The sequence below is a fragment of the Choloepus didactylus genome, chromosome 21 (genome assembly GCF_015220235.1).
Source record: "Choloepus didactylus isolate mChoDid1 chromosome 21, mChoDid1.pri, whole genome shotgun sequence".
NCBI classification, from domain to species: Eukaryota; Metazoa; Chordata; class Mammalia; order Pilosa; family Megalonychidae; genus Choloepus; species Choloepus didactylus.
The window spans coordinates 19,844,099-19,858,512 of NC_051327.1; the positions used below are offsets into that span (position 1 = coordinate 19,844,099).

A 14,414-nucleotide genomic window follows, 5' to 3' on the forward strand; every position below is an offset into this window, starting at 1 on the left:
ATTAATAAGTCATTGGATGGACTCAATAGAAAAATGGAGATAAAAGAGAAAAGAATCAGTGAACCTATATTACCCAATCTGAAAAACCGAGAAAAAGTAATTAGAAAAAAATAAGCACAATTTCAATGACCCGTGACATAATACCAAAAGGTCTGACATTCGGATCATCAGAGTCCAAGAAGGAAAGGAGAAAGAGTGTAGTGCAGAAAAAGCATTTGAGGAAATAATGGTTGAAAACTCCCCCAATTTAGCAAAAGACATAAACCTACAGATTCAAGCTCAGTGAACTCCAAATAGAATAAACCCAGGGAAATCTACACCCAGACATGTCATAAGCAGCTGCTAAAAATTAAGATGAAGGAAAACTCTTGAAAGCAGTCATTAAAAAAAAAAAAAAGATGTACTTTTAAAAGGAAACACAGATCTAAATGACTACATATTTTTATTATAATCCATGGAGACCAGAAGGAAGTGGCACAACACTTTTAAAGTGCTCAATGTAAAGAACAGTCAACCCAGAATTCTATATCCAATGAAAATATCCTTCAAAAATGAAGGCAAAATAAAGACATTCTGATGAAGTGAAACAAAGAGGATTTGTTGCCAGCAGACCTGTTCTAAAACAATTGCTAAATGTAGTTTTTCAGACAGAAGGAATATGCTACTAGAGAAAAACTTGGAATGTCACAAATGAAGGAACAGCAACAGAAAAGATAAACATTTGGGTAATTCTTTTGGACTACTATTCTTTTATTGATATCTTTAAAATATGTTTCATAGTCGAAATCAAAAGTTATAATGTTCTGATGGATTTCAATGTAAATGGATGTTTTACCAAAAGACAACAATAAATAAAAGTGGGAGGATAAAGGGACTTATGTGGTGGTAAGAATTCAATATTCACTTGACGTGGTAAAATACTAATTCTATGTAGACTGTTAAAAGGTAATTGGGTATATTTTATACTTTGGATTGTAATCCAGTACTATGTTATTTATTTTCTTGCTCAAGTTGCTACAGCTTTGGCCACTGAGAGTCCTTTCAGTTGGCTTCTGTGACCCTTTGACATACCTCCTTCATTGTGGGTTTTTTAGCATTTTCTGACTTCATGGCACTACAAGGAATTCCCTGTATCAACCCTAAAATCAGACATTTTTCCAAAGAGTCCCAGGTCCTTTTATTAAAGGATGGTGTTAGAAACCAAGTTCTGGGTACTGGGTGTGCTTGTTGCTACTGGGGTGTCATTGCTTCTGGGTCCTCCTAGCTGACAGAGCAAGGAAATACATGAGTGTACACTCGACTGTGTTTATCATCATATTTAAAACTAGTTCCCTCTCCCTCTCTCTACATATATCTATACTCAGCTAAATGTGAGTTCACACTGATTTCTCCAATTTTTAACCAATACAACATGTATCATTCTCATCATCCCCTCTTGCTTGTCTGTAACCTCCCATTCCAACAGGGAGAAATCTTCCACCATCTATTTATTTAATTGTTCAATTCCCGGAAACACTCCAGTTGTTTCCCATACCCTGTGGAACAACATTACCAACCAGATCACAGTGCTTTTGTACAGTTCCTTTTGCCATTAATCTTACAGTCTACACACAGACTTTGGAAATAACTTTCCAAAGTTATTTAGTTCAGCAATTTTTCTCACATTCCCTTCAGTGAGGTTATTTCATACATTTGTAACACAGTTAGATTCTTTTGTCATAATCTGTATTCCATCTTGGGATCCCTCCACCTTCTAATTTTTTTTTAAATTTGTATACATTAAGGTTCACTCTTTATGGTGGAAACTTCCACAGATTTTAACAAATGCATAGTGCCATGTATCCACATTACAGTTTCACATAGAATATTTCACCACCCTAAAAAAGTTCCCTGTGCTTCATTTCTTCAACCTTCTTCCCTCCTTAAACTCCTGGAAACCAGTTGTCCATTTACTGACTCTATAGTTTTGCCTTTTCCAGAATGTCATATAAATGGAGTCATATAGGATGTAGCCTTTAAAAATGGCTTCTTTCACTTAGCAATATGTATTTAAGGTTCATCCATGTTTTTGCCTGGCTTGAGAGAGCATTCTTTTTTATCACTGAAGAGTACTGAATTGTGTGGATGTACCAGTACATTTATCTATTCACCTATTGAAGGACATCTTTGTTGCTTTCAGTTTTTGTCGCTTATGATTAAAGCTGATGTAAACATTCATGTGCAAGTTTCATGTGGATCTAAGTTTCCAAATCAGTTGGGTAGGAGCCTGATTGATGAGTTGTATGGTAAGATTACTGGCATAAGGATAAACAAAGACCAATAGGATGGAATTGAAAATCCAGAAATAACCCTTACAATTATGGTCAATTGATTTTTAATAAGTTTGCCAAGACTATTCAATGGGGAAAAATAGTCTCCAACAAATGGTACTGGGACAACTGGATAGCCACATGCAAAAGAATGAATTTGGACCCCTACATCATACTACATACATAAATTATCTAAAACTAGATCAAAGACCTAAATGTATGGCTTAAAACTATAAAACTCTTAAAAGGAAACATACATGTAAATCTTCATGACCTTAGATTTGGCAACAGTTTTTAAAATAAGAGACCAAAAGACAGGAAACCAAAGAAAAAACAGATAAATTGGACTTCATGGAAATTTCTTTTGCGCATCAAAAGCTTACTCAAGAGGTGGCAGTATTCACAATTTGCAATGGATAGAGGCGGCCTAAGGGTACATCAACTGATGAACAGAATGGTGAACTATGGTGTATGCATACAATTGAATACTGAGCAGCAGCAAGAAGAAATGAAACTGTGAGACACACAACTAGGTGAATGGATCTTGAGGACAGCATTTTGAGTGAAGTATGCCAGAAACAAAAAGAAAAACATTATAATGCTTCACTAATATGGACTAACTATAATGTGTAAACTCTGAGAATTGAATCTTAGAGCCCAGCTTATCAGGAGAATGCTTATTGTAATGGTCCCTAGATTGTAAGCGCTTACAGTAGTCACATCTATTCCTGAGTTGTAATGGTTAGCTCCAAATTCTGAGATGCTGAGCTTTTTGTATATAACCTGGTCGGTCTCTGGAACTTTGGGTATCTGTGTGACACCTGAGCTATGAATGTCAGTGTTACCTCATACAGCAACTGTTAAGAAAAGCTGAAAAAGAGTTCAGACCTCAATTAGAGATGTGAATGAAGCGGATCTGGTTAGGACTAAGGCAAATCAGGCCAAAGGGTAAAGGACAATATTGACTGTGTTTTAAAACTTCAACGGCTGTGTGAGACCAAGGGAAGAGATGTTTATTTGGTGCACGATATATATTTTCTGCAGCACACTAAATAATTTAACTTGTATGGTCAGTTTATTCAAACACCATAATTATGTGGAACTTTGAATAGGAAGTGAGATCTGGTAGGTTTGTACAGATTAGTGTGAAATTCTATTACATTCCAAAGTAATTCAGGCAGAGAATGAGGATATATTTGCAGGGCACCCCTGGGGAACTGGGGAAGATTGTGGAAATGTTGGACTACCCCACCTGGGCTGTTACTGGTTTTCTCGCAAACCTTGAGGACTGACAGTTTGGGAGGATGAGCCCTCAATCCTGGGGCTTGCCCTTATGAAGCTTGTTACTGCAAAGGAGAGGCTGAGCCTTCTTATAACTGTGCCTAAGAGTCTCCCCCAGAGAACCTCTTTGTTGCTCAGATGTGGCCTCTCTCTCTCTAAACCCACGCAGCAGGTGATCCCACTGCCCTCCCCCCTATGTGAGACATGACTCCCAGGGGTATAAATCTTCCTGGTAATGTGGGACATGATTCCAGGGGATGAGCCTGGACCCAGCATCATGGGATTGAGAGAATCTTCTTGACCAAAAGAGGAAAGAGAAATGAAACAAAATAAAGTTTCAGTGGCTGAGAGATTTCAAATGGAGTCGAGAGGTCACTCTGGAGGGCATTCTTATGTGCTGTATATCCCTTTTTAGTTTTTAGTGCATTGGAATAGCTAGAAGGAAATACCGGAAACTGTCGAACTGCAACCCTGAATAACTATGTAGCTTACATGGTGTGACTGTGTGACTGTGAAAACCCTGTGGCTCACACTCCCTTTGTCCAGTGTATGGATGGATGAATAGAAATAAGGGGACAAAAACTAAATGAAAAATAGGGTGGGATGGGAGATGGGATGTTTTGGGTGGTCTTTTTTACTTTTATTTATTATTATCATTATTTTTTGAGTAAGGGAAATGTTCAAAAGTTGATTCTGGTGATGAATACACAACTATATGATGGTACACTGTGGATGATTGTAGGGTGTGTAAATATATCTCAATAAAATTGCATAAAAACAAAAGCTCAAGAAAGCTAAATGACAAGCCACAGAATGGGAAAAAATATTTGCAAATAATATATTGGATAAGGATCTAGTATCCAGAATATGTAAGGAACTCTTACAACACAACAAAAAGACAAGCCTAATTAAAAACACAGCAAAAGATTTGAATAGATATATACCTAAGAGATATGCAAATGGACAATAAGCACATACATAGATGTTCACTGTCATTAGCCATCAGGGACATGCATATCAAAATGATGAGATACCTCTTCATAACCACTAGGATGGCTATAATTTAAGAAAATTAAAAAATAACAAATGTTGGCAAGGATGTGGAGAAATTGGAACCCAGCTGCTGTGGAAAACTGTTTTGTCAGTCCCCCCAAAAAGTTAACCATGGAGTTAACTTATAACCCAGCAATTCCTCTTCTAGATTTTACCCAAGAGAATGGAAAGCATGTGTTTTCACAAAGACTTGTATACAAATATTCATAGCCACATTATTCATAATAGCCAAAAAGCAGAAGCAACCCAAGTGTCTATGGCCTGAAGAATGAATAAACAAAATGTGGTATATCCATACAATGGAATATTATTCAGCTATAAAAATGAAGTGCTGGTAAATGCTACAACATGGATGAACCCTGAAGACATTATGCTAAGTAAAAGAAGCCAGACACAAAAGGCCACCTATTGTATGATTCATTTATATGAAATGTCCAGAATAGGCAAATCCATAGAGACAGGCACTGGGTTAGTGGTTGTCAGGGTTGGAGGAAGGGGGAAGATGCTTAATATGGACAAGAGGTTTCTTCTGGGGTAACAAAAATGTTTTGGAATTATATAGTAGTAATGGATGCACAACATCCGAATGTTCTATAGGTCAGTAAATTATTCATTTAAAAATGTTTAATTTTAAGTTAGGTGAATTATACCACAGTAAAAAAAAATTTTAATGGGGGGCATCCATCAAGGAGGGACTCTGAAAGATGGCATTTGCTTTTTCCTTGGTCAACTCCTGCTAGGCTCTGGCTACAGTCAGCAAGCAGCAATTTATGAAACACTTGTGCAGTGGGAAGAAGAAATATTATTTTACTAGTTGTTGCCAACCTGTCCCTTGGGGAACCAAATGTCTTTCCTGAGGAAAGAACCTCCCTAACTCAGTAAGGAATAACTTGGGATTCAGAAGGAGAAAGCAAAACAAGGAACTGCTCTACGTTGAGAACTGAAGGGCGACAAAGAACCAAGAGGGGGTTCTGCAATAAGGGGGAAGAAATGACGGAGAGACTCAGGGAAAGAGAGGCCTGATGTTCAGATTGAAATCATCTGCTGAGTCACACTGCAATGGAGTCAACCTCCATTGCCACTACCCATGAGTCAGCAGTAAAAGTCCACTGCCTTTTCTGAGTGGTATTGCGTTATGGGGTTATACTGAGTTGCTGCTGTGCTGGAGACAGTGGGACAGCTGCAGTGTCTCATGCAGGGAATAAGAATTCAGCAGAAATCAGACCTCTCAGTGGGCACGGGGACATAAGCCCCTGGATTCACAGTAACCTTCCCAAGGGTGGGTATCTGAATAAATCTCATCTAGATATTAAAGGGCATTGGTTTACAGATGCTTGAAGACCAGAGTTCCTGGCTCTGACATACGCTGGAAGGTTGCGGGGAGGGGACATTCACGGGTTACAGGCCTCTATCGGTGGGCAGAGCAACAGAAAAATGGAGTCACTGAGACAGGAGAGAGCACTGTCTTCGGCAACCAGAATGCCAGTGGTCGGTGTCTGCTGAGCAGGGCAGGACAGGCACTGCTTCACCGAGCCTTCTGCTGGTGGACTCTGGAAACAAGCCCCAGAGAATTCTGGTAAGAAGCCACCATCAGGAGCTCTTCAGGGAAATGCCTTAGATAATGTGGACCACCATGGCTCTTCAGAGATCCTTCAACAGCTTCTAACTTGTCTTAGGCGTCAATCCCCACTTACTGGATGTTGGGAAGAAGATCCAATCAGAGGAAACCTGCAGAGGCAAGCCACGTGTCTTCATAACTCTGCAATAGTAGAGAATCAAGCATGAGCTGAGACTTGTTTTAGGTGGGAAGAGACCTAAATGGAAGGGCAAGAGGTTCTCAATCACTCTGACCCTGGTCTGTTGGAAGGAATCTTCAAATTGGTGGGGAAGGGAATTGGAGATAGGATGGGGCAGTGGTCAGAACACATCTGACTGGAGTCTGGTTTTCTATTCCATATCATGTGGAAGTTGTACTTCCTAGAAGGGTGAGGAATCTGCCCTGGGAAGGAGATCATCAGGACAGAGAAGGAAGAAAGAGGGTCACCAGTGTCCATCTCACCTGCTTCTGGGAGCTGCTCTTTTGTTTCCACTACTGGGCATTTAGTTGATTCCTTGTGTCTTCTGCGGCCCTTTAAAGTCAGGAAGAAGTTTAATTTGTGCTTCTGTGTCTTCCACCATCTCCCCAGGCCCAGGAGCACAAGCTCCAGAAGGGTTAAGGAGAGACAGAGCCCACTGACCCCAAACATGGTCTTTAGGAAGATGGACTTCTCAGAGGAGCGGGACAAGAAGCACGTAATACTACCAAAGCAAGGCTCTTTGCGACAAGCAGAGGAGCCAGGCATGTGGACCCCATACAGATGGTACTGCACCCCCAGGGTTGCCCCCTCAAGGACCAGTCGAGCCCCCAGCTGTGCCACATAGGCCCAGAGCTGCTTGCAGCTTCCGGCTGCATCTTTGCTCCTCTCCCCTTCGAGGATCAGGGTGTCTTCCTCCTCCTTTGCCTTTCCCGGATCTTCCCAGTGCCAGACCACATGATACAGGGTAAAAGCCAAGTAGAGGGCACCGGGCACGGCCACCAGGATGACCTGGAAGGCCCAGAAGCGCAGCGGGGAGAGCGGGCGCATGGCATCGAAGCAGGCGGCCTTGCAACCCGGCTGCTGGGTGTTACACTGGAATTCGCTCTGCTCGTCGCCGTAGACCCCGGGTCCCCCAGCAGCCAGCAGTGCCACACGGAATGCCAGGAGCACGGGGAGCAGGAGCCGCCCCACGGGGGTGGAGTGCCGGCTTTCCTCGGCCAACAGGCGCCTCAGGAACCTGCCACACATCCTGTTATGGGGCAGAGGACAGCGATCGTCATAGGTGTGTTGCTCACGGACCTTGAGAGTGAGCTCCAGGCCACCTCTTCACCCCTAATTTAAGGATGGGTCAGGCAAGCCTTTTTGCTCCTCTCCAAGATCTGGCTGATCAGATACCAAGACCGTGATTGATTGCACTACTTGCTAGTTAATCAAATCATTTATGTAAAATAATGATAGTGTGTGGGGGTGTAGGTCTCTGTTTTCTGTCTTTGCCTTCTGGATGCTCGAGTGGAGAGGAACTCGATGACCATCTCGGCATGGGAGGAGACGAGGGTCTGTCTTTTCCTCCTTCCCTCTCATCCTTTCCCAAAGGCTAAATAGTAAGAGACCAGAGTGGCATTTTTGATTACTTGTCCTTTGAAAATCTGCTACCCCAGGTGATGGCTGCCAGGCCTGGGACTACTGCCAGCTTCAGGTACATGAACCCAGTGCTGACGTGGGGGAAATGGGCATTCTCTTGCCGTCTGCTTTTCTCTGTTCCATGCCCCGTGGGTGCTCATAGGTGTGGCTGGGATGCCCTGTGGGCCAGTCACAGAGGCCAGACTGAGACGCAGTGAGCTTTGGGGGCTTAGCAGAGAGGATGTGGATGAAGCAAACAGCAAGTCACAGGGCTTTTTTCTTTCTTTTCTTTTTTTTTTCAAGTCTGATGGTCTTTAGGAACAGCTTAGGAAATAACACTTCGAAGAAACTCAGTGGAGTTTACCAGTTAAGTGCAATGGTGTTTGGAGCCTAAACCAGAGCTGACTGTATAAAAATTCAAAATCTGACTCTCCTTTGCCATCACTCCTTGGGCCCATGTTTCCCTCGCGGTGGGTGAGAGATGACCATGGTCAGGGGCAGGTTTCAGAAATATCTCAATTTCCTGGTCAAAATGCCCTCAAGCCCAAGTTTGCGATCTTCATCCTCATCCTCCTCAGCTGCCTTCCTCAAGCCCCAGCAGTGGTTTCAAGGGTCCCTATTTTGGTGCAAACACTTCCACACCCGCCTCCCCTCTCAGAAGACCACACAGACCTCATTCCACAGAGAAAACAGACTCAGGTGGGAACCCCCTCAGCCTACTCCTTCTTATCTTCATGGTTTCCTTCCTTCTCCAAGATCTTAGAGGAAGAGCTTGTCCAACACCTGTCCATGCCAAATATTCTCCCTTCCAAACCTGCGTCCTTGCGTCTCTCCTTTCCTGCTTCTTCAAGGATTTGGTCCCCAAATGATCATTGCTCTCGTTCAGGCCTGAGCTTCCCCTGTGACTCTGGGTATGTTTAGGGATCTCCCTGTCAACTCTGTTGACGCCAACCTGAATTTCTAAGCCAATGTGGCAGCGAATAAGACATGGCCGATTGGTCTCACGTCAGCTTCCCAATTACACTATCCAGGAAGAGGCACAAACGAATTTGCAACAGGCCTCACTGTTCTATACTACAGATGAGCAGAGACAAACAGATATGCCAAAGCTTAGGCAGAAACGTCACTCCCAAGCAGTCAGAAAAGAGGGACTGAAATGCTTCCAGGGGACTGTTCTAAGGATCTGAATGGACCAGAGAAATGTCGCCATTCGCAACTGGGGGGAGCCCTATTTTGAACCACGGGGAGCCCTTGGTTACTCTGCTGGCACCTCAGTCCCTACCTTCCCAGCTCCACTGCAGACCAAGACGGCTCAGAAGAAGATCATGCCTCTGGAAATCACATTGTATAAAAACGGGTTAAAATCTATTTTTGGTCCCTACAAAGATGCAAAATTGGATTCATGGATAAAGATGGCCAATGAAAGATGCAGAGGTGTCCCCTCAGATTTATCCCCTCTCATTCTCAATACTTGGCAAAAATGAGATTAAAAGGATTTTTTAAATGTATAAACCTGCTACAAATAGGGTAGATGAAGGCTCTGCAGTGGCAGAGTCAAAATTCACCTTGAAGACAATAGAACAGATTCTGAGGAAAATCAAATTGGGGTGCTGGAAAACATACCTGGCAAACTCTTCTAGAACTCGGAGGAAGAAAATGAATAACTGAAAATAATTATAATAGAGAGAGATGACTAGATATGGAAACAAAGTCTGTTTCCTAATTTAAAAATTAAGACAGCAATAAAAGAAAACCACTGGCTGACTCAGCAGCTGAGAAAGCACTTAGAGAAGTGCCTGAGGGGAGCGAGGGAAGTAGTTTCTCAATAAATGAAGTTTTGTTTTGGGGGGGAATTGAGCTCCACAGAGAACAAAAAGGAAGGAATCCCAGTGCTGGTGACACTAACCTTTAGACTCAGGGTTTCTCAGCCTCTGAACTGTTGACATTTTGAGCTGATCATTCTGCGTGGGGAGTGGGGCGGTGGTGGCTGTCCTGTTCGTTGTAGGATGTTTAGCAGCGTCCCCGGCCTCTACCCGCTAGATGCCAATACCTGCTGCTCCTTCCTCACCCCCACTGTGACAACCAAAAATGTCTCCAGATATTGCTAAATGTTTCTTGGGGATGGAGTGGGGGAGGGCAATTCACCCCCAGTCGAGAAGCACTGCTTTAGGGGAGCATTGGCAGTCACTGCTCTGTTCTTGGCCTCAGTTACCAGCGCTGCAAAGCAAGCTCTCCATGCCAGACCATCTCAAGGGCTCTTCCAGCCTTCCATTTGGAGGGGAAATGATAATCTGCCCTGCTCCCCACTTCCAGGCTGGTATCACCCCCTCCCTATACCAGCTCTGCCTGTGAGGGTGCCCGCCAGCCCGGCCTGCCCCATAAATCTACAGGGTTCCTGGACTCAGGGGAGGCGGCCCTGGTCTCCTGGGGAATTACCCCACTAAATGTTAATTTGGTAAATTCTCAAGTCGTGCTCTCAGCCTCATATCCTTTCAAAGTGCAGGCCCTGCACCCTCTAGACACATTTCTGGCACATTCCCAGCAGACCTGGGAATGGAACATAGAGCAAGCCTGGCATGTCTGGCTCCTCTTTCTCTCCCATGTCCACCCAGGCCCCTTGCCAAGACACCCAAATGTCCTTTAGAGGCTCTCAGAGCTGAGCTGAGGTCTCCAGAGGCCACAATGGAGCTTTGAGGGAGGGGGGTCTAAAGCCAGACAAGAGGACTTGCCTGAGAACCTCTGAATCTGGAGCCCCCAGACCTTCCCTGTCCTTTACCAGTGCCTGTTATTTCCAAAATAACACTTATTCTGCACACATTCAGAAACCTTGTGCAGGGTTGGGACAAAGTCGTGCTCATCACCCAAAGCCTGGGGATCAAAGGGAGTTTCCTACATAACTAGAGCAGCACCCACTTCATCCCCTGCTTTGCTGGGACCCTGCGGTCTCCCCCATCTGCTCCGGCCGCCCCAGCCCACCTGCTCATTCTCTGAGATCCACCCCCACGTGGGCCAGGGCGGGTCTGGGGGGCTGAGGCCGAGAAGGAAAGTAGGAGGCTTCTGTAGCCCCCGGCTCAGCACTGTAGAGCCCTGGCAAGAATTTGGTCAGGGAAGCAACAGCTGTGCATGCAAGAGCTGACAGAGGGAAGAAAGCCCAGAGCTTGTGGAGATTTTCAAGTATGTAAGCAGATTAAAAAAAAAAAAAAAAAAATTCAGCATGACTTTGGTAAGAGTTTTTTTTTCTAAGCCTCTCGTTCTTTTGGAGAGAATTTTCAGGATTCCATTGGTGGCAGAATCCATCTCTGAGAGTTAAGGTGGAGGGGGCTTAGAAGGGCTTGACCCAGGCTCATTGCTGCCCTCTCACCCCACCTGGCCTGGAAAACATTCTAGATTCTTCTACTCAAACTGCGGTCCCTGGATCAGCAGCACGGGCAGCACCAGGAATGCAGACTCTCAGGCCGCACCCCAGACTCACTAAATCGCATCTGAACGTTAATGATGGCCCCCAGTGATCTGTGTGCACCTTAAAGCTTGAGAAGCTTCTCCAGAGCCCAGGGCAGCCCCCGCCCGGCGCCCACCAGCCCAGCTGCTCACCCCCCGCACTCACCTGGGAGCTCCCAGCAGAAGTGCCCGCAGCAGGGAGGGCAGCCGAGGGAAGGGCGCTCTCGCCTGGGCCCGCCGAGCCCCAGCTCTTCCCAGGGTCTGCCTCCTGCCGCCACCCACTCCTTCCCCTCCCCTCCTCATTCCTGGCAGCCTTAGGGAAGGGTGAAAGGATTGCCACGGGGCAGCAGGCAGCGGCTGGGGTTAAAGATGGTCTCCGGAGAACAGCTCCGGTCATGAGGGTGAGGGGGCTGTTTTCTAAGTGCAACAGGGACACACGGACAGTCCGAAAGGGGAGCGAGGGCTTCGGTGTGTTTTCCGTTGGGGGGGCTTGCAGGCAGCAACAGATAGAACTTCCAGGGGTTTGGATCTCTGCCAAACCCCCACTCTCCTCCCTGAAGTACCCAAAGTATAGGATTACCCACAGACATGTGTGTGTGTGCGCGCGTAAGGCAGGTATTTTCTCATGTGCAAACCTTGCGCGTAGCTCTAGTGGATGCTGGAGCTGACTGTCTCTGGTCTGTGGCAATGTCAGTTCCTTCCGAGGCCCCCTGCTGGCCATCGAGAGTCGGACACGTGAGTCGGGGCTGGGGATAGAGCCGTGAAGCTGCAGCAGGTCTGTCTTATAATGCAAACTGGCCGATTACTTCCCAAGCACCATGTCCTGTACACAGCCTCCACACCTGATTACATTTGGGCATTGATATCTCATCTGGATTAACTTTGGCAACGTGAGCAGGTACAGCTGATTAAATCAATACTGCGAGGTGGGCTAAGTGGGAGCCGGTTAAACCGCCACCTCCCCGTGGCTCAGTAGCCACAAAGCAATACCACTGCCTGGGGGCATAAAGCAGTGGGGGAAACCTTTGGAGAACGCCATCGTGAGAATACCGTGTGGCCTGCCAAGAGCTCCTGTAACAGCCTGGTCTGGCCTGTAAGAAACCCGGATGGTTCATGGAGGCTGATGTTGGATTATCGGGCACTAAACAAAAGTGTGCCGCCTCCACAAGCTGCAGTGCCGCATATTGCCCAGGAGAGGCTCTGGGCACCTACCACTTTGATTTGGACCAGGCCAATGCGTTCTTTACATAACCGGAGCCCCCAAAAGCCAAGACCAGTTTGCTCTCACAGAGGAAGGAGTCAGTGCACCTTTCAAGCTCTCTGGAAAGGACACCTCCACGGCCCGGCAGTCTGTCATGGATAATATCTCTTCTGAGGAATCTGATATTGAGGACACTGACTCCTCTCCATCCGGCTCTCATAGACCACCTGATGTTTTCTGTTCTGATAGTGAAGAACCAGTTATTCCTTCTGATATAGAAGCACATTCAGCAGAACTTTTACTTAAAAACACTCAAGTACAATTTCCAAATGATAAAAATTGGAAAGTCCTTACTTAATAACTGGGACAGATGATTCATATCCTTCAAGTCCTATATTAGAAGATTATATTGAAGGTGAAGCTAAACAGTTAAAAACTGAATATTTTCAAGAAAGCAGAAAGGCCTTGCCAACCTTCTTAGATATAAATAACATGTAACCATCTAGTCTTCTGTGTAAAAAGAAAACAGGATGGGGCTGCAGCTGTTACTTTAATCATAGATAAGTGGTAAGTAATGTAGCAAGGTTGAATACAGTCCTAATCAAATGTATGTTTATCAACATGATGTAATAGCTAAAGTAATCATAGAATGAAATAAGAAAACTACATTAATAAGTTAGAGATACGTAATAGTAATCTCTTTTCTAATTTTTTAAATTTTATAAGTAAAATATATGTTATATTGCTCTTACAAGATGTCGCAGCTTAATTAGTAGAAACATTATCAGCAGAGTTTTGCAGACATTCAAGGCTAAGTCTCTGATAACACTGTGGATACCTCCTTTGATCTTGAATTACTCATTGATCAAGATGCTTCGTGAATCACTCGTGGATCAGGACGCTTCGTTTACCACTCGTGGTTCAAATGTAACAATAAAATATGATTTGATTGAATGTAAATCAAAAGTGCTATAAATACTCTGTAACTCAGACAAGGGGGAGCTCTCAGATCTCATGTCCAGCTGTGTCTGGAGGAGCTGGGGCTCCCAGGCTTGGCAATGTATCAGTTAATTTTTACATTGTAAACTTGTTCCTTTTACCTGAAGTGCTCCTTTAGTAAAAATGTGTTAAAGGTGAATTCTTGTCTTGAGTGCTCTTTACTTTTAATCTGTTGTCTGGCCCTAGACTCTTATTTGAGAGGGAGGTTACTTGATGAAGCCCAAACCAACTGAATCATGACCTGATAAGGCTCAGGCCTTTTCTAATGGAGATCAAAGGTTTGAGGTGTAAAGAGATAAACCTTAAATAACAGTTCAGAGCCATACAGTTACTACTCAGAGTAACATAACAAATACAGAACCATATAGCTGTTAATGTTTCCGACAGCTACCCAAAAGCATGGAACACCTGCTCTAAATCAGACAGAATGCTGTGTGTATCCCTGACCAAACAGAACACAGGACATGGCCGCGACGCAGGCTAGAATAGGGCACTGTGGGTAGCCAGGGGCCTTGGCCAGTTCAGATGGAGAGTCAGCAGCCAGCCACAGAAGCCAGATGGAGAGCAGGAAGGAGGGGCCGAGCCATAGGGGGACCAAACCCTACCAGCTGCAATAGCCAGATAGAGGGAGAAAGGAAGGGTTAATCCAGGGTGGGGGGGGGGATGGGAATTTCCTGAAGCCTAGCAACAGGCTAACATACGAGACCTGGACATAGCTCAACCGGATGCGGCCCCTCTCTTGGGGCCCGCCGCGCTGACCTCCCCAGTGTGCATTCCTTCTTACCAACCTCTGCTATTTCCCCATGTGTGCTGGCTTTTTCAAATAAACTTGACTGCTTGCTACTATTCCTCTTTCTTGAGACAAGAAAATGAGGCTGCACTGGAGCTCACCTCGGGGGCCACCCGGGTTCTGGCAACAGCAGGACATGTAAAAGC

At 45.0% G+C, this 14,414-nt stretch overlaps 1 protein-coding gene across 3 annotated transcripts; it reads right to left on the reverse strand.

Annotated features, from left to right (window-relative positions):
• Positions 1-5,097: 5,097 nt before the first annotated feature.
• Positions 5,098-14,414, reverse strand: LOC119517841 (gap junction gamma-3 protein-like). 3 transcript variants are annotated; one of them, XM_037814903.1, is made up of 3 exons: positions 14,370-14,414; positions 6,703-7,469; positions 5,098-6,371 (listed from the first exon to the last, which is right to left on the reverse strand). In XM_037814903.1, the coding sequence occupies exons 2-3, from the start codon at positions 7,466-7,468 to the stop codon at positions 6,361-6,363; spliced, it is 777 nt and encodes a 258-aa protein (XP_037670831.1). In that variant the 5' UTR covers position 7,469; positions 14,370-14,414; the 3' UTR covers positions 5,098-6,360. The 3 variants fall into 3 exon arrangements, with proteins under 3 accessions (XP_037670831.1, XP_037670830.1, XP_037670832.1); XM_037814902.1 differs by lacking the exon at positions 14,370-14,414 and adding an exon at positions 9,747-9,867; XM_037814904.1 differs by lacking the exon at positions 14,370-14,414 and adding an exon at positions 9,747-9,867 and having other exon boundaries at positions 5,098-6,402.